The sequence below is a fragment of the Cajanus cajan genome, chromosome 2 (assembly GCF_000230855.2).
Source record: "Cajanus cajan strain Asha chromosome 2, NIPB_CcT2T_4, whole genome shotgun sequence".
Classification (NCBI taxonomy): domain Eukaryota; kingdom Viridiplantae; phylum Streptophyta; class Magnoliopsida; order Fabales; family Fabaceae; genus Cajanus; species Cajanus cajan.
Genome location: NC_138518.1, coordinates 61,469,156 through 61,496,620, shown reverse-complemented (window position 1 = coordinate 61,496,620; position 27,465 = coordinate 61,469,156). Strand labels below are relative to the sequence as shown.

The 27,465-nt window shown below is 30.5% G+C and overlaps 2 protein-coding genes across 2 annotated transcripts; one reads left to right on the top strand and one right to left on the bottom strand.

The window, feature by feature from the left end:
- The first annotated feature begins 7,198 nt into the window (after positions 1-7,198).
- Positions 7,199-18,469, top strand: LOC109804736 (kinesin-like protein KIN-14F). The gene is made up of 18 exons (XM_083068599.1): positions 7,199-7,418; positions 7,805-7,964; positions 9,698-9,861; positions 10,717-10,860; positions 11,766-12,125; positions 12,654-12,722; positions 12,848-13,072; positions 13,299-13,380; positions 13,475-13,570; positions 13,653-13,832; positions 14,297-14,403; positions 15,020-15,200; positions 15,291-15,453; positions 15,708-15,961; positions 16,506-16,669; positions 16,748-16,939; positions 17,162-17,883; positions 18,104-18,469. Exons 2-18 carry the CDS (start codon positions 7,811-7,813, stop codon positions 18,261-18,263), a joined length of 3,417 nt encoding a protein of 1,138 aa, XP_082924725.1. The 5' UTR covers positions 7,199-7,418; positions 7,805-7,810; the 3' UTR covers positions 18,264-18,469.
- Positions 18,470-22,533: 4,064 nt separating this feature from the next.
- On the bottom strand, positions 22,534-26,628 carry LOC109804643 (leucine-rich repeat receptor-like serine/threonine-protein kinase RGI4). Its single transcript, XM_020366477.3, has 2 exons — positions 23,570-26,628; positions 22,534-23,236 (listed from the first exon to the last, which is right to left on the bottom strand). Exons 1-2 carry the CDS (start codon positions 26,382-26,384, stop codon positions 22,779-22,781), a joined length of 3,273 nt encoding a protein of 1,090 aa, XP_020222066.1. The 5' UTR covers positions 26,385-26,628; the 3' UTR covers positions 22,534-22,778.
- Positions 26,629-27,465: the final 837 nt, after the last annotated feature.

The following is a 27,465-nucleotide window of genomic DNA, read 5'->3' as shown; positions in this document are numbered from 1 at the left end:
CCAATGCGGGCATACCGTTCTCACACCCTCCCAGGGCCGGTATGTTGCACGGTTAAACACCCAGCGGCCCGTGCAAAGGCAATCCACCCACCATTAAACCCTCTGTGGCTAGTGAGCTGCGCAGTTAAACACCCAACGGCCCACGCATGGAATGCCTCCCGTCATGGTCCCCCCTGTCTCAACCCCTCTCTGGGCCCAGGGTCCAATGCAATATAGCCACGTCTGGCTTCTCAAGCACCACATGCAACTCATAAGTCTCATGCAACTCATGCATCCCACGTAACTCATAATTAATGCATCTCCATTATATAACATCATCACATGTCAATAACAATCCATGCAATATCATCCTCACATGCTAGGTACCTATCATTAAGTTATCAACATCATAGATCACAAATTTCACATAATTCTTCACACACATCACAATATCTATGACATTCAGTTAATAATTTAACCATAACTCGAGATATACATATCCTTTCTAAGTGATCCCAACTCTATTAGAATCCTAACATCAATATCTACAACTTTCATGAAGAACACAAATCCTAATAAAGTCGTTTAGGTTACCATTCAGGGTTCACAAAAATTGATGTTGTGGTTCGCACACAGATTGGAAGGCTCAAATTGAAACTCACATAACTTGATCAAATATTAATATTTTTACACGATTCTTGTGTCTAAATGGTAGCCCCAGATGTCGAGTTTCTAACAAAACAAACGGCACTCGATTTGGATAACTACACAGAAAGATATCACAAAATTACAAACGTATGTCGGGGTCCCAACGCCCGACGCCCAAAACTGGCGCTGAGCGCCCAAATCTCTGCCCAGACTCCCCTCTGTGCAATTAAACCTGCGTTTTACGAGTTCCAACAAGGTTTTTACCAATTTTCACTACTTCTACACCCCGTTGGTTCATTTTAACTCCATTTATATTCTTCATACGTTCCAAATCAATCCATACACATCTCAAGCCTCAAAAATTGGTTTCCATTGGTTTTACAAAAAAAAAAATCTAAACTCTTCTTAACACATAAAATTCAAGTCATCAAATTTAAGGATAAAGAATTAACAAGAAAGCCCCAATGGAATTCAAAGACAATTCAAGAAATAAGTTCTTCCAAATGAATTAAGAATTTAGAACATCGATTGCACAGATAATCGTTCAGAATTTTAAATAGAGTTCCTAGAGGGACTTAGGGATTGCCCTCACTACCCGAACACCCCTATATTCACATATGAAGAAACCCATCCCCCCGTACCTTAAGGATGATGAACGAAGGCCAACAGAAGAACGACGGAGCAATCTGAACACTTTACGCCTTCCTTCAAGAATTCTCTCCTCTTTTTTTCCCTAACCCTTCAGAACGCAAATGAGGCAGATAGGGTTAACACCACCTGACTCCTTTCTTAAAATTAATCCATTGGACTGGATCAACCCAACCCATTTTCCTTCTCTTCTAACCCACTTCTAATTTTCCTCAAAATAATTAAATAAAATAAATACATGTATATTATAAAATATTTTTTCTCTATAATAATATATTTCTGACCCTAAATATAATAATATAATTTCAATAACAAAATATCATATAAAATCAACCTTCTCTTAAAACATATAAATATTTATTTAAAAATGCTAATAAAAATACTTATTTAATACGTACAAAATAATTGTCCAAAATAATAATTATTTAAAACGTACAAAATAATATTCCTCTATAATTATTAAAATAATTATGACCAAATACCATCTAATAATAATAATAATAATAATAACCTTTTTGAAAATTGGGGTGTTACAATATGCATTGGATGAATATCTTATTGTATGATATGACTTGGTGTGTAGCTTTCAAACAGGTTGATATTTGGTTGATGGTTGTATAAGGTGAATTATGAATGACTGATTTGATGGTTTACTTATTTATGAGAAGTATGGATTTATTTTTCTATACTGGCATATTTTTAAAATCTAACTTACTCTTACATGTTTTCAATGTAATTTGTACTACGATGATCGTGATTTTTCATAGGTGCATGACAAGGTTAGTTACATTGGACTTTTGGAAGATGTTGCAAGACCATGTTCACGGTGTAGTCGAGGACTATGTTAAAACCAAACTTAAGCCTTTGATGAAAACTATCATCTATATAAAATATAATATCTATCATGTTAATCACTAGAAATAATAAGCGAAAACGTACCTGAACTCATGATGGTAAGAGAGTTGTGTGGTTTGACCTTCCAGATCAACACGTACTCTCTTGAGAGAACCCTTTAATTATCTCTCTATTTCTCTCTAATAATGGGATGTCAGAAAAGAAAAGAACATAGTGTGATCTGGGAACCTAACCTATTTATCGATAGTCATAAGGTCTTTTGCTATTTCTATTTTTACCCATCATAAAATAGAATTATTCTTTAGTTACCACACATTAAAGGTCTCATAATCTTTCAGATACATAACTGCCAAAATAATTTATACGTCATTAGATCACTTTAATTTGACATAACCTTATTCGTCTTTAATATATAATTATTCACATATAAGACCAACGTTGGATTAATAATCCAACAGACTATTCTTATTGTTGGTCTGTATATAAATGTTGTTCAACTGACAACTTATATTTTATATTATATTTTATTAGATGGTTATATATATATATATATATATATATATATATATATATATTGTATATACTTATTTTTAGTTACATTTATACTTATATACATGTTATAGTGTGTATATTAGACATTCACTAGTGCAAAAATTAGATTTTAAATCGGAGTTTTAAGATTGGTTATAAGGTAACCGATCTTAAAAGTGATGCGGTGACAATTTTGTAAATAATATGAACACTTTTAAGATCGGTTAAAATTTAACCGATCTTAAAAGTACTTTTAAGATCGGTTATAAAATAATTGATCTTAAAAGGTATGTCTGACATAACTTTTAAGATCGGTTACAAAAGAACCGATCTTAAAAGTTGTATCAGACATCACTTTTAAGATCGGTTAAATTTTAACCGATCTTAAAAGTGCTACTTTTAAAATCGGTTATATAAGAATCGAAAGTGCTACTTTTAAAATCGGTTATTTCAGAACCGATTTTGTATGTAGTATACAAAATCAGTTCATAAATAACCGATTTTAAAAGTATCGTCAGAAACCTTTTATATTTCCTTCCATTCTCATTCTCTTTAATCTTTCCTCCCATTCAATTTTTTACTCTCTCGCGCTCTCATTTTCTAAAGTCTCCAATAAGGTAAATTTCGTTCTCGTTTTCGTTTCCGTCTTCTCATGCTCTTCTTGTATCTCTTTTCGTTTTCTCATGCTCTTCTCTTGTCTCTATTTTCGTTGTAGGTTCATTTTGGACAAATTAAGAAATTGGAATGGTCCGTTTTGCAAGGAGAACGACCCGTTCTCCTAATAGAACGACCCGTTCTCCTTGCAGAACGACTCGTTTTGCTAGGAGAACGGGACGTTCTTCAGGGAGCACGACCCGTACTCATTTTAAAAAACCTAGAACGGCCCGTTCCGGTTTTGGAACGGCCCGTTCCAGATTAATTTTTTTTTGCAGCCCGGACTTTTAAGATCGGTTATAAAATAACCAATCTTAAAAGTTAACTTTTAAAATCGATTATTTAACCGATTTTAAAAGTCTAACTTTCAAAATCGGCTCTTTTAAAATCGGTTACGGAACCGATTTTAAAAGTTAAAAATAATTAATTTTAAAAGCCTTTTTTCCACTAATGATTTCAAGTATAAAATATTAAGTATATTAGTCATTTTGTTACTAGTTAATGATTTCATAAAGTATAGAAGTCATAATGGATCACTACAAAAGAGATCAAACATTAAAAATATTTTTTTTTTTTTATAAAAAATTAGTTAAGAACACTATCATTTTATATAATATTTTAATTTATATATAAAACAACTATTTCGTATAACTATTCTAATTTATATATAAAGAAAAAAATTGTACATGTGTTATTCATTAATCAACAGGTTGGGCAGTAAAAAAATAAATAAACAGGTTAGGATGTTCTATCTATCACAATTTCACGCTGCTTTTAGTTCAGCTATGCGTGTATGTTGCATGAATCAATTGCACTATTTTCAAAACTATGATTCATACTTAAATTTAAAGTAAATTATTATAATATATTTCATAAACTTTCACAACATTGCAGATAAACTTTTTGTTTTTTCAATTTCTATATTAACTCTCCTGAATTGTTTAAAAATATCATACTGATATTTTTTTAGATATTATATTAACACACTCTTTAAAGTATAAAAAAATATTAACTCTCTTTAATTGTTTAAAAAATATTATATCAACATTTTTTAATATATTAAATTAATCATTAATCTCCTTATTTGTTTAAAAATATATTGTGTTCTCTTATTTAATTTAATTTACTTTATAAAAACTTTCATCTCAACGATTAAATTATTTAATTTTATGTTATACATACAAATTATTAAGTAAATAAAAAAATAAAAGTTTGAATAATTGGAATTAAATGAATTATGATCTTATCCACACACCCACAAATATAATGAGAAGTATATAAATGTTGCCTGGTAACTCTAAAAAAGCTACACCATTTTCAAATAATTGAGTTTATTATAATTTAAATGATTATTATTTATTTAATTTATTATTATTCTTATTATTGTCACTAGTGATAGCTAAGGTGATGATGAATTAAATAAATGATTTAAAATAATATTAATATTAAGGTTAAATAAAATTAGATAAAAGTTTATTAAGGTCATTGAATCACAACGAATAAGAATATGATATAAGAATTTGTTTGAATAATTTTTTTCATAAACATTTATAAGAAAAGAAAATATATTTTTATTTCAACACAATCTTTAATTAATGATGTGTCAAACTCTTTAGGAATCTTTAATTATAAATGAACAAGTCATAAAATAATAACATCTATAATATATAATGAGTTTAATTAATCATTTGATTCTTATATCTGTATAAGTTTTACATTTTAGTTTATACACATAAAAAATACTTATTTGAGTATTTATATTTATATTTTTTAACTCATTTTAATCTTGACACAATAAGGTGTTAAAATTGAATTAACTTGGCATATGACTCATTATTTTTAAGAAAAAAAAAGACATTTAGGTCAATTTAGTTTGGTTTAATGAACTAAACAACTAAGTTGGACAAGTAAAACTATCAAATATATTTGGTTCAATATTTTTCTTTTAAATAATATGTAAAATTATTAAAAAAATAAAATAACCCAATCTAGTATTGTCTAATATACAAAACATAACCCATAAATTTTTTGAATCAACTTATTTCTCACAATATAGGTTGGGTCAAATTAAACTACCTTTTTGACAACTCTATTTACATATACATTTTATAATTTTGTTATAACCCCTACAATTTTAGATTACAAAAATCAAAATGAATTGAAAAGTTTATCTATAACGACTGAAAAAAAGTAATTTTAAGGTGCAGAAACTAAACATAAAAATTACGTGGGGATAAAGACTAAATCATTATTAAACACAGTATATAATACTTAAAATAACAAAAATAGCAACCAGCAGCCATGTTAACTCAGAAAAGGAAAAAGAAATAAATTTAAACTGTACATCGTCAATACTGTGAGTTGTGACAACATTAAAGTACTCCAGGTACGAGTAGGAAGTGTTTCTCATGCCATTTATATATGCCATTATTGTCTTTAATTAGCTATTTATTAATAATAAGTAATACTGTCGGTATTGTTAATGATAACCAACATTCACTACAACAAAATTTAGTATTACCGATAATTATTTACTGACAATAAATTATTTATCTTTATTTTATTATTTAATAAAAAATATTAATAACTATTATATAATAGTCACTAAAAATGTATTTACATCACATCAAAATTTATTATTAACGACAATTATTTATTAAAAAAAACTTAAGTCTCACATCGACTAAAAATAAAATAATTAAAGAGTATATAAGTGAATGATAACTCTCACTTTATAAGTATGTTTTATAAGGTTGAGTTAACTTTATAACTTACTATTCTAAGTTAGTATTTAGGAGATGAGATAATTAAAAAATTAAAGAATATATACTTAGAAGATAACCTTCATCTTCTAAGTCCCATATTAATTAGAAATAAGGTAACTAAAGAGTATTTGTACTTATCTTACAAGTCCTACATTGACTAGAAATAAGATAATTAAAGAGTATTATAAATATTTTCTTAAACTTTTAGCGATAATTTTAAATGCTAGTAATAAATGACACAAAAAGTTATATATTTTTCCCGACCATTATGAGGGTCTTTACCGACATATAGAATAATTGCCGGTAAATATTTTAGTGACACTGCATATAATAACTAATGTGTGAAATGCCGGTAAAAGATTTTGTAACAATTTTTATTATCACTAAAAATTATATTAAATTCCACAAAAAATTCATTTTATTGTAGTGATTAAAAATATAAATCTTATATTTTATTTAGTACATTCTTGTAAATTTAATTTATATCCTATTTTTTCTTTAGATTAAGTGTAAAACAACATATTCATCTAATTTCAATTCATTATAAATTATAAGTAAGTTAACTTTTATAATAATTATCTAAAAAATCATATAAATTATTGAATGACAATATAAATTTTTTTACACAGATAATATATCATCATTAAAAAAAAATATCAATAAAAAAATTCCAATAGTGCAATGATAACTAGTGTTCACACATACAATAATCCAACCTTCCTGTTAATAGGCTGGTCCTACTGATTTTTTTTTTTCTTTCATACCTTACGATTGTATCAAAATATATTTTATTATGAAAAATATAATTTTAAAGTAATTAATAACAAACTATTCATCAAGAGAGATCAACTTCTTAAGTATCAGTATACTAACAGATTAGTCTTTAGTTTTTGACTAAATAATACTCTAATTTACTAAAAAAAGTTAGTAATCTAATTTTTAATAAATAATAATATAAAAACCGTCTACACTCATACATTGGAATTAAATCTTACATCTAATTTACTAATTTTTCTTTTATTATAAAGAAGAGCACAATTCATGATCGAATCGCATCTCCGTCATATGACGGCGTCTATGGTCCTATATTAGAGTCCTCGAATGGCAATAACGACGTTTGAATTTCAAGTGCATCAAAGTTTTCATGTGTCTTTTTCTCACACCTCTCTCTTTTTCTTTCCGCACCCTCACTAACATTGAAGCCAAAGCATTAAGCATAACCCTCTTCATGCCTTTGAATGCTCATTCATTCACAAAAGCCACTACAACCCTCTTTCCACTTCCATAACCTCAATCACAATCCTTCACTTTCTTCCTCGCAATCTTTCACTTCCTCAGGTAAATTTACTCTTCATTTCAATGTCTTTGTTTTTTCATATAAATCTAAGTTCATGCATACACAGCTTACACTATCATTTGATTACAAATCATTATTTATGATAAATTTGTTAACTTTTATAATAACAATTATTTTCATGGTCAGAAGTTAAACTCTTCTTTTAAATTCTGATCATGGCAAGTTTAGTTTTGTACATGCTTGCTATATCTCAAGCTACTCACCAACAATTTATTGATTTTTTTTTTTTGTCTTGACTTTGTCATTGGTTATCATACATAAGAGTTGTGTTGTGTATGAAACTTGTTTTTTGTAATGAGAAAATGTTAATAAGCATATACACTACTATCTATATCGTTATCTAACTTCCTTGGTTAATTATTATTAGAGGAAAATGCCACAAGAGAATTCCCAAAACTCATTTTTCACATCTCCTTCAAAGAGAGGATTGAAGGGTTTGGTGTCCATGAACAAGGAGGCTTCATGCACTGCCACAGAGGAGAGTTTCAATGATCATGAATTGGCTCAGAGGAAGGCAGAGGAAGCAGGTGTGGTTTCTTAATGAGGGGTCCATACTCTCCTATTAATTACACCATGCCATAGTAACATCTACTTAAATATAAATACAGGTGTATAATGCAGTCAAAATTGTTGCCAAATATACAAATAATAGACTTTAATTTTGATACACTATTTTCTAAAGTCTTTATAATCATAATAGAGTCTGGTTGGATATAAACATAGAAGTATTTTAAAATTAAAAATAACTTTATTTTTAGTAGAAAAATTTTCTTGTATTCGAATAGGTTAATATAACTCTTTTAGTATGATTTTGAAAAAAATTTCAATTACATCTCAATGTTAAGGATTGATTGATAATGTATTTTAATTGAATTCTAAATATCATTCCTGTTTTCATCTTCTGAGAATATTATTTATCTACAAAATTATAAGAAAAATTAAGACACGGCTATGAATTTATAACTGCATAACATAAAGTGATTCAAATCCAATGAGTAGCATATTGATCTTTTACATCACTTCCTTTGTTGCTTAAAATCTCAATTCATCCAATATTGGACTTTTCTTCTCTTTGAAAAACTTATTGAAAGTTGAAAATGACTTTCTTAAACAAAAATAGTTGCAATTATTTGTTTAGTTTAATGAATGATTTTGAGCTAAAGTATTAAGTATTTATGATTTACAAAATAAAAAAAAAAATTGTTGCATATATGTGGTGCATATAGATTCTCATCTACAAAAAAAAAAAAAAAAAAGAATAGAAAAAAGAAGATAATAGTTCTTTGTCAAAAAGTAGACATTTGACAAAAGATGCTTGAGTTGAGGCACGTTTGTAGGTGTGATGTTTGTATCTTATGACCCTAGGAAAAGGAAAAGAAACAACATATCATTTGGTTCTTTTAACGTAATTTATTTGTTTTCCTACTTATTTTTTTTCCTTTATGGGTCAACCAAATTATTACTTGGACCCCTTTGCTTAACAAAAGCAGAAAAAAGCAAGGTTAAAAGTACAAAAAAAGGCAAGGGTTAGGTTTTACACATTAAACAAACATTGGCTAGCTAGAAAAGAAGAAAAAGAACGAAATGTAGCAAGAGATTGATGAACAAAGCATGATGAAGAGTAATGAGTGGGGGAAAGTGTGCACTAAAATGGGTTAGCACCCCACCACCGAGTAAGAGTGTAGGACTATGGCCTTTGTCCCTATGGGTTGGGTCCAAAATTTGGGACATCAAGTAGCATAGCCAAAATAATTTTTTAACTAAAAATTTAGGGCATAATGTTTGGCATTATCGATTAAGACCGTACATGTAAGCAACAAGCACCACAATTTTGTAACATCTCAAATGCCACTTTGCCGCAACTAATTATTGCTGTTGGGGTCTACCTTAACTTTGACATTTTTCTTTTTAATTATTTATTATAAATATAAATTATAAGATATTTATGTATATACAGAACATCCCTTACAAAATAACATGATAGAATCTTTAACATTACAAGAAAAATATTTCCAAAATAAAATATTCATATGCAATAATTGATGGTAAAAAGAAAAAAAAAAATCTTAGTTAACATTTCTTCTAGTTAAAAAATCAAAGTGAAAGAAATTGCAAGAACCCTCTTTACACAGAATGAGTATACTAGTTATATTTTTCTAGTGGAAATTGTGAATGACACTAGGTAGTGATGTGATGTTAGTTTAGTTGTTTGTGGTAATGAAAATGGTTTGGTGTGTTTTGTTGAATTGAATGGTGGAAGGTTGGAGAAGATATAAAGCAACAGAATGGCTTCGAGAAATGGACCATGTTGCAGCATCTTCGATCTCTCCAACACCCTCCGAGGAAGACTTTTGCCTTGCACTCCGAAACGGTCTCATTCTCTGCAATGTCCTCAACAAAGTCAACCCCGGTGCTGTCCTCAAGGTCCCACTTTTTCCATTCTCCCATTTTTCTCTTGCCTTTTTCTGTTTTTCTTTTTATAAAATTCTTCATTCATTTTCCTTAAAATTATAACTTTCATCATCATCCATTTAATACGTAGTATTTAATAATATTTAAATTAATTATTCTTTAATCATTGCTTGTTATCTCATCTTACTTCATTTTACCAATTTTGAGATTTTTTTATTTTTTTAATCAAGAGTGTGACTTTCATTAATTAACCATTTTTATGAGATGAATAGTATTAGAATTTAACTTAAATATTATTAACTATTAATTGTTATAGTGTGTGTTTAATGTTAAATTATGATCAATGTTATAATTTTAAATGGATAGTTAGTGGTATGGTTAAAATTAAGAATTTTATAAATTTAGAGATTAAAATTGTTGAGTTAAAAAATTAGAAGACAAATTAAATATCGAATATTGTGGGAGATCAAAACTGAACTTTAGTTTTTTTTTTATAAGAGTAAATTAAAGAAAATTTTCATTGTCATCCAAATTGTAAAATAAAAAAATAACTTAAAAATCATTCTAATCGATGAATAATACAAAAGATTTTATATTGAGAATTTATAACTATTAAACTCTTGAATTTATTATTTATGTTGAATTCTGATAAATTTATTACATATGTTAAATTCTGATATGGATAATTGTGTAAAAATCTTTAGGCGATACTTTTATTGCATCTTCAATTTATAGTCTATTTTTTTTTAATAATAATTATCTTAAAAGTGCTCTCTCCATTATAATTTTTAATTTTTGAGTGATTCAGTGTTAACGATTAAACTTTTTTTGTTTTGAATTTGGTTGTTTGTGTATTGGGCTGAATAGGTGGTGGACAATCCTGGGCTTGCTGTTCAGTCCGCAGAGGGGGCGGCCCACTCTGCAATTCAGTATTTTGAGAATATGAGGAACTTTTTGGAGGCTGTGAAGGATATGCAGCTTTTGACATTTGAAGCATCTGATTTGGAGAAGGTTCGAACTTAAGAGTTTTTTTTTTTTTTTTTTTCACTGTCTTTCTAATTATTTAAATATGGATTTATTGGTATTACTTGAACCCAAATCCTTTCATTGATTTCATTTGGGAGTCATTTCCTTTAATTTTCGTAGAAAAAAAATAATATTTGAATTATAAATTAAATTTCATATTTGGATTACTCAAATTACTAGTAAGATGTGCATTGTGTTGTCTAGACATCAGAATCCTAGGAAAGAAAAATTTAAAACAAAGAGTTTAATTTTTATGTTTGTGTTTAATAAATTTTACACTATTGACTAATAAAAAATCATCCACATATGTATCACTTTTAAAATAATAATTACTATAAAATCAATAAATTTATGATATATAATGATATGTGATTTTGTTAAGACCGAAGAACAATAGCATTTTAATTAAAATTAAATATTTTTTTATTTAAATAATTTACTTTATTCATGTAAAATATATTAAATTAGATTATATTAAAGAGCAATGTGATATCTTCTTACAATATTTTCTTGTTAATATTTTAATATTTAATAAAAAATATTAAATGAAAAGTAAATATATTTAATATCTTTAAACCATTAAAATATTCAATACATTTTTCATTTAATACATAAAAATATTATTGAAAAAAAATTCTAGTTAAAAGTTATTCCATATTAATTTTAAATTTCTTAGTGTAATCCATATAAAATGAATTTATTTTTCTATAATATTCTAATCATATATATATATATATATTAATGAAATCAACTCAGAAAAAAGAAATTGCTCCCAACACATTTTTCTATTGAAGATGATAGCATGTCTCACTCTCAGTTATAGATTTTATTTGTTTGTTTTGGCAGCATTCTTGAGTTTTCTATTGAAGGGGTTTTTGTGTATTAAGCAGGGAGGTTCATCAAATAAAGTTGTGGACTGCATTCTATGTTTGAAGGGGTTTTACGAATGGAAGTTATCTGGTGGGGTTGGTGTGTGGAGGTATGGTGGAACTGTGAGGATTACTTCCATTCCAAACAAGTCTCCTTCCTCCATAGTTGGCAGTGAAAGTGCTGATGAGTCACTAGATGAGTCTGAGTCATCACAGTATGAACAACTGCTAGAATTTCTTCAACTGTCTGAAGAGTTCTTGATTGAAGAAACCAGAACTGCCAATGTTCTAGCTTTCCTTTTTGATCAATTTGGACTTAGACTTCTTCAGGCTTACCTTAGAGAGGCCAATGGGATTGAAGATCTTCCTCTGAATGCAATGGTCGGTAAGATCCTTTTCAGTTTGTTGTAATGTTGTAGCTTATATTCTAGTTTGTACAAAACTTAGGTCCTGTACTATAAGTACTGTTGATGTTATTCTCTGATCATAATTGAGTTTCATCTTGATAAAATGTATTTAGTATTAATATGTAATGTAGATATCTGTAATATACATTTATGCATATTGCTGAAATGATATTTCAATTTTGATTGGAAAACAACACCTATAATACTTATGATATTGTAGCTAAGTTTTTGTCCCTAAACTTAATACTTAATTTGTATGATTAGTAGATGAATATTATAAAAAAAAAAAGTATGTTAGTCACTAGGCCAAGCATGGAAAACTCTTCCTTGATAAGAAAGCATGATAGGCAACTATAATGTCAATTGAAATTGCACTGCTATTAAATATACAAGACTGCCTAATAAGATTATAGTTTTTGATGTTGTTTTTTTAAATAATCATCTGCATAAAGATTTCCTTGCTTTATGCAATCTTTTTGGTGATATGGGTGATAATTTGTAGGTAATTGATACCTTACTCAGCAAGGTAGCCAAGGATTTCTCATCTTTGCTTGTATCTCAAAGCACTCAGGTACTTCATAGCTTAATGCTTCATACCTGCATTTGTTTTCCAACTTCACAATTTTCATTCATTTATCACTTTCCTTATCCTTGCTTCAAAAGGTTTTCTAAAATATACTTCATAATTTTCTGCAGCTTGGACTTTTTCTGAAGAAAATATTGAAAGGTGACATTGGTTGTCTCTCAAAGAGAGAGTTCATAGAAGCCATCTCACTATATCTTAATCAAAGAAGTAGTTTGGCATCAAACGATTTCTCCAAATTTTGTAATTGTGGTGGCAAACGTGATAGTATTCGACAAAATGCCAATTATTCTGCAAAATATGCTGAAGTAATCAATACTCAACAGAAACAACTTGAGGTATAAATTGAATAATAAGACTTGAAGTCTGTTTGAATACAAAGTTTAAAAGAACTTTTACGAGTTTCTCTACTGAAAATAAAAAGTTTTTTTTTTCAATATAAAAGTTCTCAAAAGTTTTTCTAAGCTTTTATTCAAGTTAAGTTCTTACTGCTCTTGCTACTTTTACATGTAAGTTTAGATTGGCTACTTAGCACCATGTTCTAAGGGTTTTCTCTTGCTTCAGGGTATGAAGTACTTTTTTGAAGAGACAAAATTGGAGGTCAAACAAATTCAATCTGAGTGGGAAGAAGAATTCAGTAGACTAGGTAACCATCAAGAATTTGTTTTCCTTGAAAAATATCTTCCTTGTTGAAGTTTTTGTATTTCTTTAGATTGACTTTAGTTCTATGTCTAACTTAGAGGATCACATCAAAAGCCTTGAAGTGGCCTCCTCTTCCTACCACAAAGTTTTGGAGGAGAATCGCCTTCTTTACAATCAAGTACAAGACCTCAAAGGTGCATAAGAATCCAGGTTCTTAACAATGGATTTAATAGATCTACCTTTATTATTTTAATTAATAAATTTTCTGTTTTATAGGAGCCATTAGGGTCTATTGTAGAGTGAGACCATTCTTACCAGGTCAATCAAATGGACACTCTACGGTAGACTATATTGGAGAGAATGGAGATATGATGATAGTAAATCCCCTTAAACATGGAAAAGATGCTAGAAGGGTATTTTCATTCAATAAGGTGTTTGGAACAAGTGTAACACAAGGTATTTTAATTTTTCAGCATATTACTGCAAAAGGTATAGGGCAATATATACTTGGTTGATTTGTTCTACAAGGGTCTTCTTATATGACTCTCTAATTGGATAAAACATAGTAGTAAAAGGTTGGCAATAATGATTGAAAAACATACATTAACCTTCCTTAATTGTCTTTATAAGGGATGTTGTAAACGTTAAAAAAACATGGAGAGTTTGTACAATCTCACGAAATCTCGGAGGATACTAGCGTAGTCTACTCTAAAATCTTTCCTTGGTTCATAACAAATTGAATCCATCATATTTGTATGCAGAGTCTTTTATATGCCAATAATGGTCATGATATCATATCCTTGTAACAAATTTATGGTTTATTTTTTTACAAATAAATAAATGTTATTTTGTTTAGAGTTTATATCTTGTTGGTTCTTATTTGAAGCTTTTTCATGATGTTTATTCTATGTTATTTGCAGAACAAATTTATGCTGACACTCAACCGTTGATCAGATCTGTTTTAGATGGTTTTAATGTATGCATCTTTGCATACGGACAGACTGGCTCAGGGAAAACATACACAATGGTATTCATTAATTCATACACGCATAATATTTCTAGTTTATTTTACATAATGTTGGTGCATTAAACTAAAATAGAGCATTGTCTGTCATGTTAAACTGCCTTTCTATCATTAACTACTGCATACATCACAAGAGAAAACACAATATGTGTGATTTTAAACTACAACCGTTGGCCTCCTTTTCATGGGCTATCCATGTATTAATTAGCAATCATATATGTTTCCTTCTATTTTGTATTTTTTAGTATATGTTTTGGATTGGTAGACACTAACATATGATTTATTGGGGGTAAAAAATTATAGCTACCAGTTTGTTTTTGTCTTGCCACGGGTGTCTCCTAACCTACCGAGTCTAATACAAATCTCATTTACAATACTGTAATCTCCTAACCCGCATTTATTAGATTTTTTTTTTTGAACTTTACAGCCTATTCACAAATTTGATTTAAGTATCATGTCTTTGGCAACATAAATTTGATACTTGTCCATTTTATAGACCTTGAAACCTTAGCTACATCAGAAAAAAACTTTGTTTATAATAAGTTCAATTATGATACGTTTTATCATTTCATCATTTTTCTTGTATATGTATATTAATGTGATTAACTTGCTTGTGCAGAGTGGTCCTGATCTGACAACTGAAGAGACATGGGGTGTAAACTATAGGGCTTTGCGTGACTTATTTCATATATCAAAGGAAAGGGCTGGTTCCATAAAATACGAGGTTTTCGTTCAAATGATTGAAATATACAATGAACAAGTGAGAGATTTGTTAGTCAGTGATGGCTCTAACAGAAGATATCCTTTAAGCAGCTCAAGTTCTAATTTATATGTTTATCAGAAATGACATTTATTTTCTATCCTTTTCAGTTCCTTAACAAGATATACATTAGATATACGAAACAATTCTCAATTGAATGGCATCAATGTGCCTGATGCATTTTTAGTTCCAGTTACTTGTACTCAAGATGTTCTAGACTTGATGAGAACTGGTCAGAAGAACCGTGCTGTTGGTGCTACAGCTCTAAATGAGAGAAGCAGTCGCTCTCATAGGTAAAATATCATCTTCATATGCATCAATATAAATGGATAAACAACAACCATCTAAATAGACACCCCTCGAAGTTTTGTGAAAATTACACACACACTCCCTACTTTTTCTACTCCTACATTAACCTCTTTAATTGTTTGAAAAACATTATGTTGTGATTTGAGGTGTGTGTGCAATCTCACGAAACTTCAAAGGTTTTTAGGATAATTTATTCATATATTTAACAAAGTTCTTAGTTCTTACCTTCCTATTGTAGTGTTTTGACTGTTCATGTTCGAGGAAGGGAGTTAGTTTCCAACTCCATTCTTAGAGGTTGTCTCCATCTTGTGGATTTGGCTGGAAGTGAGAGGGTTGACAAATCTGAGGCTGTTGGTGAGAGATTAAAGGAGGCTCAACATATAAATAGATCACTTTCTGCACTTGGGGATGTTATATCTGCCTTGGCACAGAAGAGTCCACATATCCCCTATAGGAATAGCAAGCTCACACAAGTGTTACAAGATTCTTTAGGTAACAATCTACCATTTAATTTTTCAACTTTTATGCAAATCACACTTCCCTTTAGTTTCATGAACTTTATATTTTAGCCTCCATATTTAAAAATATTCAATTTTAATCCTTGTAAATATCATTTTTGAGCTTTTAAGTCTTATAATTTCATAAATTTTACATTTTAGTTCCTATATCAACAAATTATAGAGACTAAAAAGAAATAAAAATAGTATGTATAAGGACTAAAGTGAAACATTTTTAACTGGATCAAAAGGTAAAGTTCATAAAATTATAAAAATTAAAATAATATTTAAACCTACTTATTATAATAGGTTATCGAAGCATTAAGACCTGGGATAGTTTTCCATTTTTCTTTTGACAATCATTTTGTCACCAGAAATGTTACTATTTTAGCACTGAATGTACAATCTTTCTTTGGGGGATCATGGTGCTAGATTTAGTTGATAAGTGATTGGAAATTTGAATACTGATATATGGATGCTTGAATTTCTATAAAAATTAACTTAAGAAATATTTATGTCTTTTGATGTTTTATCAATAGGCGGGCATGCAAAAACTTTGATGTTTGTCCATATAAATCCTGAACTTAATGCTATCGGGGAGACAATTAGCACACTCAAGTTTGCTGAGAGGGTTTCATCCATTGAACTTGGGGCTGCCCAATCTAATAAAGAAACTGGTGAAATTCGAGATCTAAAGGAAGAGGTTTGGATTTTTGGTCATGAGTATTTCAATTTTGAATGTAACATGCACAACATATATAAACAACTCTTTCTTTTTTAGATATCAAGTCTCAAATTGGCATTGGAGAGAAAAGAAGTAGAATTGGAGCAATGGAAGGCTGGGAATGCCCGAAACACCATTGATTCTCAAAAACCAAGAGCTGTTTCACCTTTTCAGTTACCAAAATATGGTACCATTGGCAACATGAAGCATGAAACTGGTCAAAGACTCATGGATGATAGAAACTTAGAGGTTATTGAATAAAAGATATTGTGAATATGAGCCTCCTTGATACAAGCATAGAAGTTTTTATGAAAGTTTTTCTACTAGAAAAAACTCTTTATTTTCAATTGAAAAGCTCTCAGAAGTTCTTCAAAGCTTGTATCCAAACGGGTTTTGTATAAATTTGTAAGTTGTGCCATATTGATGTATGATTCATATTTTCTCTAACTTGATCGTACATTCTATTTTCAGTCTAGAAGTTGCTCTTCAGGTAAGCAAAGAAGGTCAAGGTTTCCCTCAACATTTATGGACAAGGATTCCATGCCAAAAATGTCTCTTCTAAGTGATGAAAAGTTAGTGAGCTCAGTGAAGGGAAGATCACCATCCCCTCCAGTCAGAAGATCATTATCCAATGATAGAGGGTCAGTCATCAAAAGCAAGGTCAAAACTGAAACATCAGATAACCAACCAATATTAAAGCATCCATTTCCAGCTAGAGTACCTGCTAACAAATCCCTTATCACAATGCCAATGGCTGCATCCACTGACAATAACACAAGGGTGTATTTGAACTCACAAGAGCCATCAAAGCAAGAAAACATTTCCGAAACACTCTTCAACCTCCAGAAGGTCAACAACTCCAGGAAAGTACATCAAGAACTGGAGGAGGAACAATTCAAGCAAGCACTTAGTGCAGTAAGACAAGGTGGTATTAGAAAAAGTAAGGTTGAGAGTAAGGCTAAGGTCAAGCATCCGCAACTATCACCCTTTAAGATTCAAAAACCTGATCTGCTCCCAACATATATTCCTGACGTGGATTTTTCTGGTGAAATGACTGTGGAGACACCTCCAAAGAATGACTACTTTGAGGCTGAAAATGATCTGAGATTTATGGAGTCTTCTGTCCATGGTGCCTTAAGTCTCAAAAAAATACGTCAGAACTTTGCAAGGAATTTTCAGAACCTTGAATCAAGGTATGACTAATAGCAGCATGAAAAAGTTTGCTTGTTTAGTTCACTGGTTACTTCATTTTGTGATCAGTAAGAAAGATTACAATAATAACAATGAGAATCGAAGCTAAATCCTTAAATCCTTGTGCATTTACTTCAACCCTTAACTACTAGTTATTTCTTTTTAAGATTGTGTTAATAACATCATTGGTAATGATAATAGAGCCTTTTTGTCCACATGCAGAGGAATCATGCAAACAGGAGAGCCTTTATTGGTTAGCAAAGTTGAGAACAAACTTTTGAATGGTTCAGGTAGCAATCTTAAAGAAGGAAGCAATGCATCCATTCCTGAATTTAGAAGGAGCAGATCTACCCCACGTGGAAAGTTTTTTGGTTTATCCTGAGGATTTCATATTAAACAATTACTACTTTTATAGTTTTTTCCTTTTGTACAGGAACTACAATCAATGTTTGAGTTCCAGCCTGCACAATTTCATACAAACTTTTGAGGTTAATTTTTACGATCCATCTCTTGTATTTTGAGCATGTTTTGTAATTTTAAACTTCGTATATCAATACATATTCCTCAGTCATTGAGTTTTCTTGTGTACACGTTTTTATTCATATATTTAGATTATTTCCCAACGTGTTATTATTGATATATTTAGTGCTATTTTATTGTATTTTAATTTTTTTTTTTTGTAAAATGTAAATGTAACATTGTGTTATCAGAAGCGGATTTGATTGATCAGTTCGAATGATCGAACTGTGAATTGGTCGATTTATCAGTTCAAAAGAACAATAAAATTGGTGTATAAATTTTTTTTTTGGATAAACTGATACAAAATCAGTCCAAAAAATCGAGTTGAATTGGTATTTTTAATTTTTTTAAAATATTTTTAAAATATTTTTATGATAAATAAATATATTTAATATAAATTATAAATTAAAATAAATTATATAATTTATTATTTTTAATAGTTTTCTTATAAAAAATTTAGTCACTTATATTAATTTATAATTTTTATATGATGATATTTTATATTATATTAATTAAAAAAATTTCTACTCTATATATAAATTTTTTAATATATATTCTTATATTTTATTAAAAAAAATAAACTTTTAGACATCTATATGAACTTTAAAAGAATTATATAAAATTATATTTTATTTTAATTTTATAAAACTACAATATTATATATATTTATAATATATATATATATATTATTTAAATATTATTATTATTTTATTAATAACGATTCAACTATAGTTCAACCATTGAATAAAAACTTTCAAGAGAATTATATAGACATTAAAATATATAATTAAGTAGAGACTCTATTAAAATGGTCAACTAAGTTTTTTCAAAAAATAAATTAATAATTTTTTTTATGCAATACACAAGTGAAAGTTAAAAATTCATAAAAAAAAATTTATGCATACTATTCTAACTTCATTATTGGACTTACTTTTCATTTCTAACATGATAAAAAGAAGTATATTCACATCCTAGTTTGCAAAATCAGTAATTATTAAATAATTATTGAATGATTGAAATATAGAACTATATAATTTTTTTGGGTACATAAATACAGAAGTAAATAATATAAGGGAATCTTTTTTCCAATGGGAGAAGAAACATTTTGTCTCCTTAGGTTAAGTTACATGTACCTAAGATTACAAATATCTTTGACTTTGAAATCTTTTCCTTCATTGTCTCTTCACCTTAAAATTTTCTGCAAGCAAAGAAAAATAACAAATTATCTTGATGAGAAATATTGCCATTATTTAATAATATGGCGAATTAATCATGCTGTAATTTTCTCGTTATTGCAAGTTTAGAAAACATTCATTTTAATGGAGTGAAGACAAAATGATTCTTCTTATATTCGTTAGGCATCTCTACAATTTTTTGTCCTTCTCCTACTCTAATAAAGCCAAAAAATTGCTTTTTGAAAGATACTGTATATATCAAAGAGAACTTCAATTCGTAAAACCTTGCAAATGATGGAAATTCAAAGTCCCTTGTTTGCAAAATTTGCGGCTGCAAATGCAAGATTCAGAAATTGTTCGCACGTGTATGGCAAGCAAAATGAATATATATGTATCTCACAAGCAACACAAATCCAACATAAGGTTTCATAAAATGAAAAGCATTAGAAAGGTCAACACAAAGATACATGGAACTAATAAAAGTATGAATTATTTTTCCAGTAATTCTCTATTTTGGATGAACACATAGTATTCTTCGGTTCAAAGTTAATTAGAGACTAATTAACTAAAGGTCAATGAAGAAATTTTACCTTAAAAAACACTTATATAGAAGAAAACAACAAAAAAATTGAAAAGAATGCTTTTCAGCAAGTTAAATTTAATAAGTTATATATAAATTAATTTTAATTTTTGAAAAAAATTCTCTAAATAATTTTTAAAAAAATTTCCGAATAAACTCTAATTTCTCAAAATCTCCAAATATTAAGATTTTTTTAAGAAATTATTTTTCTTTCAAAAGATATTCTTTCATCCAAATAGACTATTATAATTTTTTTAGAGGTCTCACATCAACCGATAATAAAGTTAACATAAAAAATAACTATACAAAACTAATTTATAAAATAAAAATTACTCTCAATTCATATTAATTACTTTGGTCCCATAATTAATTCAAGTGATATTTTTAAAATATTCCCATTTTATAGGCTTTTCAATAATATTCAAATTCATTGATGAACACAATCACTTTTTAACTCTTTTAATAAAAAAAACATTTTTATTAAAGATAATTTTCTTATAATTATAATTTATGTAATTAATAATTTTAAAAAATAGTATTAATTTTTTTAAAACAAATAACATGAAATAGAGGCAGTACAGGAAGATTACTATATATATATATAGAGAGAGAGAGAGTCAAAAGCCTTAAAGTTGCAGTGACATTATGAGCATCATCAAAGTGTCAGGGCCAGAAAAACTTTCACTTACAAAGCTGTTTCTTCGTTTATTTGCAGAGGGGATACTGGAGTTGGTTCGGTATCAGTTAGTATAACTATTGGTATTCAATGTCATCTTTCACTGTTCCATTTATAATGGTCCTGCTCCTGCACATGCATGTGCTTCTGATTACGATATACACAACCTTTCAATGTCAGAAATTAAACCTGAGTTAACATCAAGTTATATGTAACTTTATATTCCAATTTTCACTATGGAACATCTTGTTATATGTTGCTGCACATCCGTATATTAGAGACGAAGTCATAATAGTATATATATAAAAAATAATCATTACTTTTAAGCCAAATTTAATAGAGTTAAGTTATGTTGAAATTATTATTTTTTCTTAAAGATGAAATCAAAATTTATATCATCACCTACTATTAATTAAATTCCTATTGTATCACATGCAAATATTCGGTTTTCGATATGAGAATGTTGAAAGTCCTACAACTAAATCTTAGTTTATATAAATAGAGAATAATCATCAATTTTAACAATTTGGTCAAGACTTTCAAATAAAAATGGCCTTTTATATTTTTATATGTACAATTTTTTTAATGAGTAAAATAGTAAAGAAAAAATAACATATCATGACTATTGGATAGAAAATTGATACGTGCAAATCCAATCTAATCTCATTTAAATGGTCAAAAATAAATATATGTTGTGCTATAATGTAAAACATCAGTGTAAAATTGAATGGTTAACATTAGTTTTGCTATGACACTAAATATATCCAATGATTATATATATAAACTAGTGAGTTTGCAATGGTTGGAAACTGGAAAGTCTCTCTCAGACAGCACATGGACATGTGGTATTGAACGTGGGACCATGTGGGAACTGTTATGAAAGGCTGGCTTGGATGTGTCTGTTTGTGGGGATGTATGAATGAGAGAGAGAGAATGAGTCAAGGAATATTGTTCTCCATCAATAAATTCTAAACACATATATCCAAAAATGCTAATCATTGTTTCGGCTTCCACAAGCTTTCAGGTCGCTCTCTTCATATATACAGTTAAGCCTTCACTATTCCCAGTTGGCAATATAACCAAGCAAGTTTATAAACACTAGCACCTAAGAAAAATGTCACTAATTTCTTATTATTCACTCATTCAATTATACTTGAGGCATATTGTAATTTTGGTCTCTTCACTATTTTCAATTCTCAAATTTGATTCTCCCCCCCCCTCTCTCTTTAAATTTAATTTCTATGATATTTTAATTATATAATTTTAGCCCACCTAATTTGACATCATTATTTTTAACAGAAATGTTGATATGTACTTTTCATATTAATATTTATGTTAAATATTATATTAAATGTTAAATATTATATTAATGTGTAAATGTGAATGATAAGTTACACATTAGATAAATCAGAGTAGCATGTAAAATGATATCTTAAAATTTTAGATTAAAATATTGTATTAAGTTCATTTGTATGGTTGATTCATGGTTTATTGATGAAGTTTCTTCAAGTGTTTATCCACTCATATTTTTCAACATATTGGATAAGTTAATGAGTGTACCATGTACCAAAATTATACAATTAAGATCGAGATTAAAATTGTGAAAAGATGAAGAAATTAAATTTTAAAAATAACAATAGTAGAGACTCAAGTGGAATTAAACCTATAGATAAAATAGAATGTTAAATTCTAGCCACTAAAGTTCTTAGGTAAATAATATTTATTTATATATTCAACATATATATGGATTCTTAAAATCTACATCGTCTATATGACGAATTTGGATCAGGATCCAAATTCCTATATGACATTACAATAAAAGGGAAAAATTTATCACACTAGATTACTAGAATATCATTGATTAATAACTCAGGCATCCTCTAATTGACTGCATTAGACTATGTACAATTGGAATGAAGCACAGCTTCTCAAATGATGCATACATGCTCAACTGATTGTGTTGTCTGAGAAATTATAAGAGCACGTAGAGGATCCATGTGAGACCACATTCTTAGGAGGTGGTGGTGAACTATGTGCTGTTAAACCTCCCTTCAACACATCAGGGTCTGCCCTTGAGGTCTCAAGGGGTCTAATTTCCTTGAGCATTGCAACAACATCCTTCATTGTTGGACGGTCATGAGCCCTAGTGCTTACACATAGAAATGACACTGCTAGAGTTTGAAGCATTTCATGCATGGTTGGATCAGCCCTCCCTCTCAGCTTTGTGTCAAGAATGTCAGAAGGGTCTCCTTTGGTGGCCAAGTGGTTCCTAACCCACTGAACCAAGTGTGCACCCCCTGGTAGAGTTGGGTCTAAAGGGTGCCTTCCTGTGAGAACCTCTAGAAGAACCATGCCAAAACTGTACACATCACTCTTTTCAGTGATAGGCTGCAGTGATGCATGCTCTGTGCATAAACCAAAAGCAACAGAAATTAGTACTATTCAAAGGTTTAATTAATGGATATAATGTGGATATAGTTAGATAGGTGCTTTTGTTACGATTTTCTGATCAGAATTGGAGTTTCACCTTATGCAAAACTTAATGATGATCAGAATTGGAGTTTCACCTTATACAAAACTTTGTTGTGCTAATTACTGATGTGAAACTTCAAATCTAATCAGAAAATACTACAAAAATACTAATGAAACCATATCCAAGTTTTGTCCTTAATTAATTAGTATAGAAAATCAATCAATTAACTCAATTTTGGTAGAGAAAGTAAAATAAAATAGAATACCAGGAGCCATGTATCCATATGAACCAGCTAGGTAATGTCTTTGAACTGGCATGGAATTAGTATTGTCATCATTTTCAGTTGCAATTCTTGCTAGGCCAAAGTCAGCAAGGTAAGGTTGATATCCAGGACCTAGTAACACATTCATGGCTTTGACATCCCCATGAATAATAGCAGGTAAACAATCATGGTGCAAATATGCAAGAGCATGTGCCACACCTAATATAACATCATATCTAGTCTCCCATTCAGCTTTTCCCTTTCCTGAACCATGGAGCAATGAACTCAGGCTTCCATTAGGGAGGTAGTCATAAAACAGCAACTTCAGGTTCTTGTTTGATCCCAACCCCAGAAGCCTGATGATGTTCTTGTGCCTAATTGACCCCAGTGTTTGAATTTCAGAGTTGAATGCTCCAGACTCTTCTGATGACCACATTTTCTTAACTGCCAGTGTTTCACCATTTGGAGTTGTCACCTTGTACACAACTCCTGAGCTTCCAGTGCCAATCACATTGGCTGATGTCAAATTCAAGACAATGTCATCAATGGAGAAATCAAGCTTCTGATACAAAGTCATCTCCCAAGCTTCATTTTCCATGAGCCCCTTGTTGGCCATGTGAGTTCTGACTAAGACATAGATTGTGAGCAGCACTAATACTGCACTGGTGCTTAAGAGAATGGACATAACAAACTTCATCGCTGATCTAGCATGACCTTTGTCAGCAGGAGTTGCAACACCTCCAGCAATGTAGAGGCCTTGATTTTCAGCAAGATCACTAAGAGGGAGTTTGTGGAAAAATGGGGTGTTAGGCAACTCACCAGAGAGGCCATTGAAGGAAATATTCAAGGAAACAAGATTCTCAAGGTCAGAAAGAGAATCTAAGTTCCCTGAGAGCTTGTTGTGTGAGAGATCAAGCACTCCTAGTTTGGTGAGACTAGAGAATTGGGAAGGAATTTTACCAGAAAACTGGTTGCAGCTAAGATTGAGAGAGATTTCCAGTGAAGGAATGAGACCAACTTCATTGGGAATTTCTCCATTGAATCTATTGCTTCCTAGGTCCAAAAGTTGTAGCTTAGTGCAAGATAAGATCTCTGCTGGTATTCTTCCAGTTAGCTGATTGTTTCCAAGGTTGAGTTTGGTCAACTCGACCAATGAACCAATGGTATGACTCAATGCACCAGTTAGCCTGTTGTCTGACAAGTCAATCAACTGAAGGCTTTTGGGAAGAGAATCTGGAACAGAACCAGTGAGACTATTGGAATGAAGATCTAGGAACTCAAGATTCTGGCATCCAGAAAGTGTTGGAGGAATCTCCCCTGCAAGATGATTGCTGCTCATGTCCATAAAATTCAAACTCTTCAAGTTGCCAATCTCTGGTGGAATGTTGCCTGCTAGTCTATTGTGATTTAACCTCAGCCTGTAGAGGTTTGTGCAGTTTCCTATGTCAGGTGGTATAAAGCCCGATAAATCATTGGAAAGAAGCAGAAATTTGGTGAGGTTCCTCAATCCAAATAGTTGTTTTGGAATTGGACCAATCAAGTTGTTGTAAGACAGATCAATTGCCTCAAGTTCTTGGCACTCAGCAAGACTCTCTGGGATGTTTCCACTTAGCTTGTTTTTCCATGCAAAGAAGAGAGTTAAGCCTTTCAAGTTTCCAATAAGATCAGGAATCTCACCAGAGAGAGCATTGTTGTCAAGTTCCAGTTGAGTCAGAGAAGTGCAATTTGAAATCTCGGGAGGGATTATACCTGAGAGCTGGTTGACACTTAGTTGAAGTTCTTGGAGATTTGAAAGTTTCCCAAAACTCCTTGGTATGCTACCGGTAAGAAGGTTTTCTGAGAAGTCTATGACTCTGATCTCTGTGCAGCTTCCTAGCTCTTCAGGGATTGTACCTACTATATTGTTTTGCCATAACAGTAGACTCTTGAGTTTGCTGAGTTCTCCAATTTGGCTTGGTATTGAGCCTGAGATAGAGTTCTGATGCAAGTACAGATTCTCCAACTCACTGCAATTGCCAATCTCTTCTGGAATGGAGCCTGACAATAGAGTTGTGTATATGGCTATGGTCTTGATTCTTTTCAGCATTTTGATTGAAGAAGGAAGGCTTCCTGAAATGCTGGTTTCAGCAAGGCCTAGCATGACCAAGTTGGTGCAGTTTCCAATCTCCCATGGTATCTCACCCTTGAGGTTCTTATTACCACCGGCTCTTAAAACTTGGAGCTTGCTTAAGGAGCCAATGCTCCTCGGAATTTCACCACTGAGGTGGTTGTCATAGAGTGTCAAGTTCACAAGACTCGACAAATTTCCAATGTTGAATGGAATGTTGCCTTGAAGAAAGTTTGTGTGGAGAGACAAACTTAGCAGCTTTCTTAGGCTGCAAATTTCTTCAGGGATTTCACCAAAGAGAGAATTGCTACTTAGATCAACAAAAGTGAGCTCTAGATAGTCTCCAATCTCTTTTGGGATCCTTCCTGTGAGGTTGGTTGATGAGAGGACAAGAATCTTCAAGGACCTGAGAGGGTGAAAATTTGAAGGCAATGAGCCTTGCAAGTTCATTGACTTCAAATTTATCTCTATGACTTCTCCTTGTGAGTTGCAAAACACACCAAACCAGTTGCATGGACTTGAGGCTGAAGGGTTCCATGATGATAACACATCTGAAGTGTTGTTTAAGCTCTTTTTCCATGCTATAAGAGCCTGGCCTTGCTCATCAAGGGAGTGACAACATGGAAAAAAGAGAAGGGAGTTTAATGAGAGAAGCAAGGTGAAGGAGAAGATTTTGGGAGAAAGTGAGAGATTCCTTAGGCTTCCAGGCATTGCTGAGAGAAGAGAACGGTTGATCTGTTTTGGGATTGTAGAGGGGGAAAACCCATGTTTTGTTTATAGAGGAAGAAGAGTAGAAGATCTGGGTCCAAGAGCTAGCTTCTTTATTCTTTTATTATTGTAATGGTAGTTGTTGTTTAATAATGAAAACATGACCATACTCATACTCATTCCCATGTTTAATTTTTCATTCAGGTAAACTTTTCTAGCTAGATATTGGTTTTCAAATTTAGTTTAACCTCTCAAGTAAGAGGTTGAAATCTTATGAATTCTGCAATCTGAATGGTTTCCAACTTGTTACTTGTTAGCTAGAATAGTATTTCAAAAGTAGTAAAATGTCAGAGAGGTGAAAATGGTGGAGCTGAAAATCATGTTAAAAGATTTTCTAAGTTTTTGCTCCCCACGTGGACACTAGCATTATTATCATGCTTTGTTTTCTGCATTATTTGTTCATTAGTTTTCATCCACTTATATTTAGTTGCCACGGTTGGCAGGAAACAAGTTATATGTAGGTAGTAATAGACTAGGAAAATATGAAGATAGGAAAATGGCTTTTGAACTAATAGGACATTAAGGTTATTACCACAATGATAGTGATGGGATGATCTTCCAACACAGCAGACAATATTTTGAATGTTTTATAGCTCTTGATTTGTTTAATGAAGAATATAACTTCTCCCTTTTTATCTAGTTCCAATTTTTGTGGTCCACCTATTTTATGTGGTTCAAGTTGATTAGGCATTCATTTTGTTGTTAGTTGTTACCTTGTGTGTTTGTTTCCAAAGTGTAACTAAAGAATGGAAAGAAGTTGTTTCCACGATCAAAACGTAAAGCATAGTATGCATGTATTTTTTTTGTGGAGAACACATGTATTTTTTAACCCAATCTTATTCAAACAGGATAAAAGCATTATAGATGGTAAAACTTTCTCCAACTATTTTTAACACAACCATATACTTAAAGTTTGAATCAGAAACTATTAGTTAAGTTAAAATAATTTTGTCAAGTTGATTCGTGCACTTAGTTGTTAGTTAGTATCCATGTTTAATGTCAAAATATATTTACTCAATTTTTT

What these genes read in the sequence shown, in the direction of transcription:
- LOC109804736 (XM_083068599.1), top strand. Translation starts at nt 7,811, where the DNA reads ATGCCACAAGAGAATTCCCAAAACTCATTTTTCACATCTCCTTCAAAG. An exon ending in TGGAACAAGTGTAACACAAG is followed by an intron (nt 13,833 to 14,296) that starts GTATTTTAATTT and finishes TGTTATTTGCAG; the next exon opens with AACAAATTTATGCTGACACT. An exon ending in CAGGGAAAACATACACAATG is followed by an intron (nt 14,404 to 15,019) that starts GTATTCATTAAT and finishes TTGCTTGTGCAG; the next exon opens with AGTGGTCCTGATCTGACAAC.
- LOC109804643 (XM_020366477.3), bottom strand. Translation starts at nt 26,384, where the DNA reads ATGCCTGGAAGCCTAAGGAATCTCTCACTTTCTCCCAAAATCTTCTCC. An exon ending in ATATGGATACATGGCTCCTG is followed by an intron (nt 23,237 to 23,569) that starts GTATTCTATTTT and finishes GTTTATGCACAG; the next exon opens with AGCATGCATCACTGCAGCCT.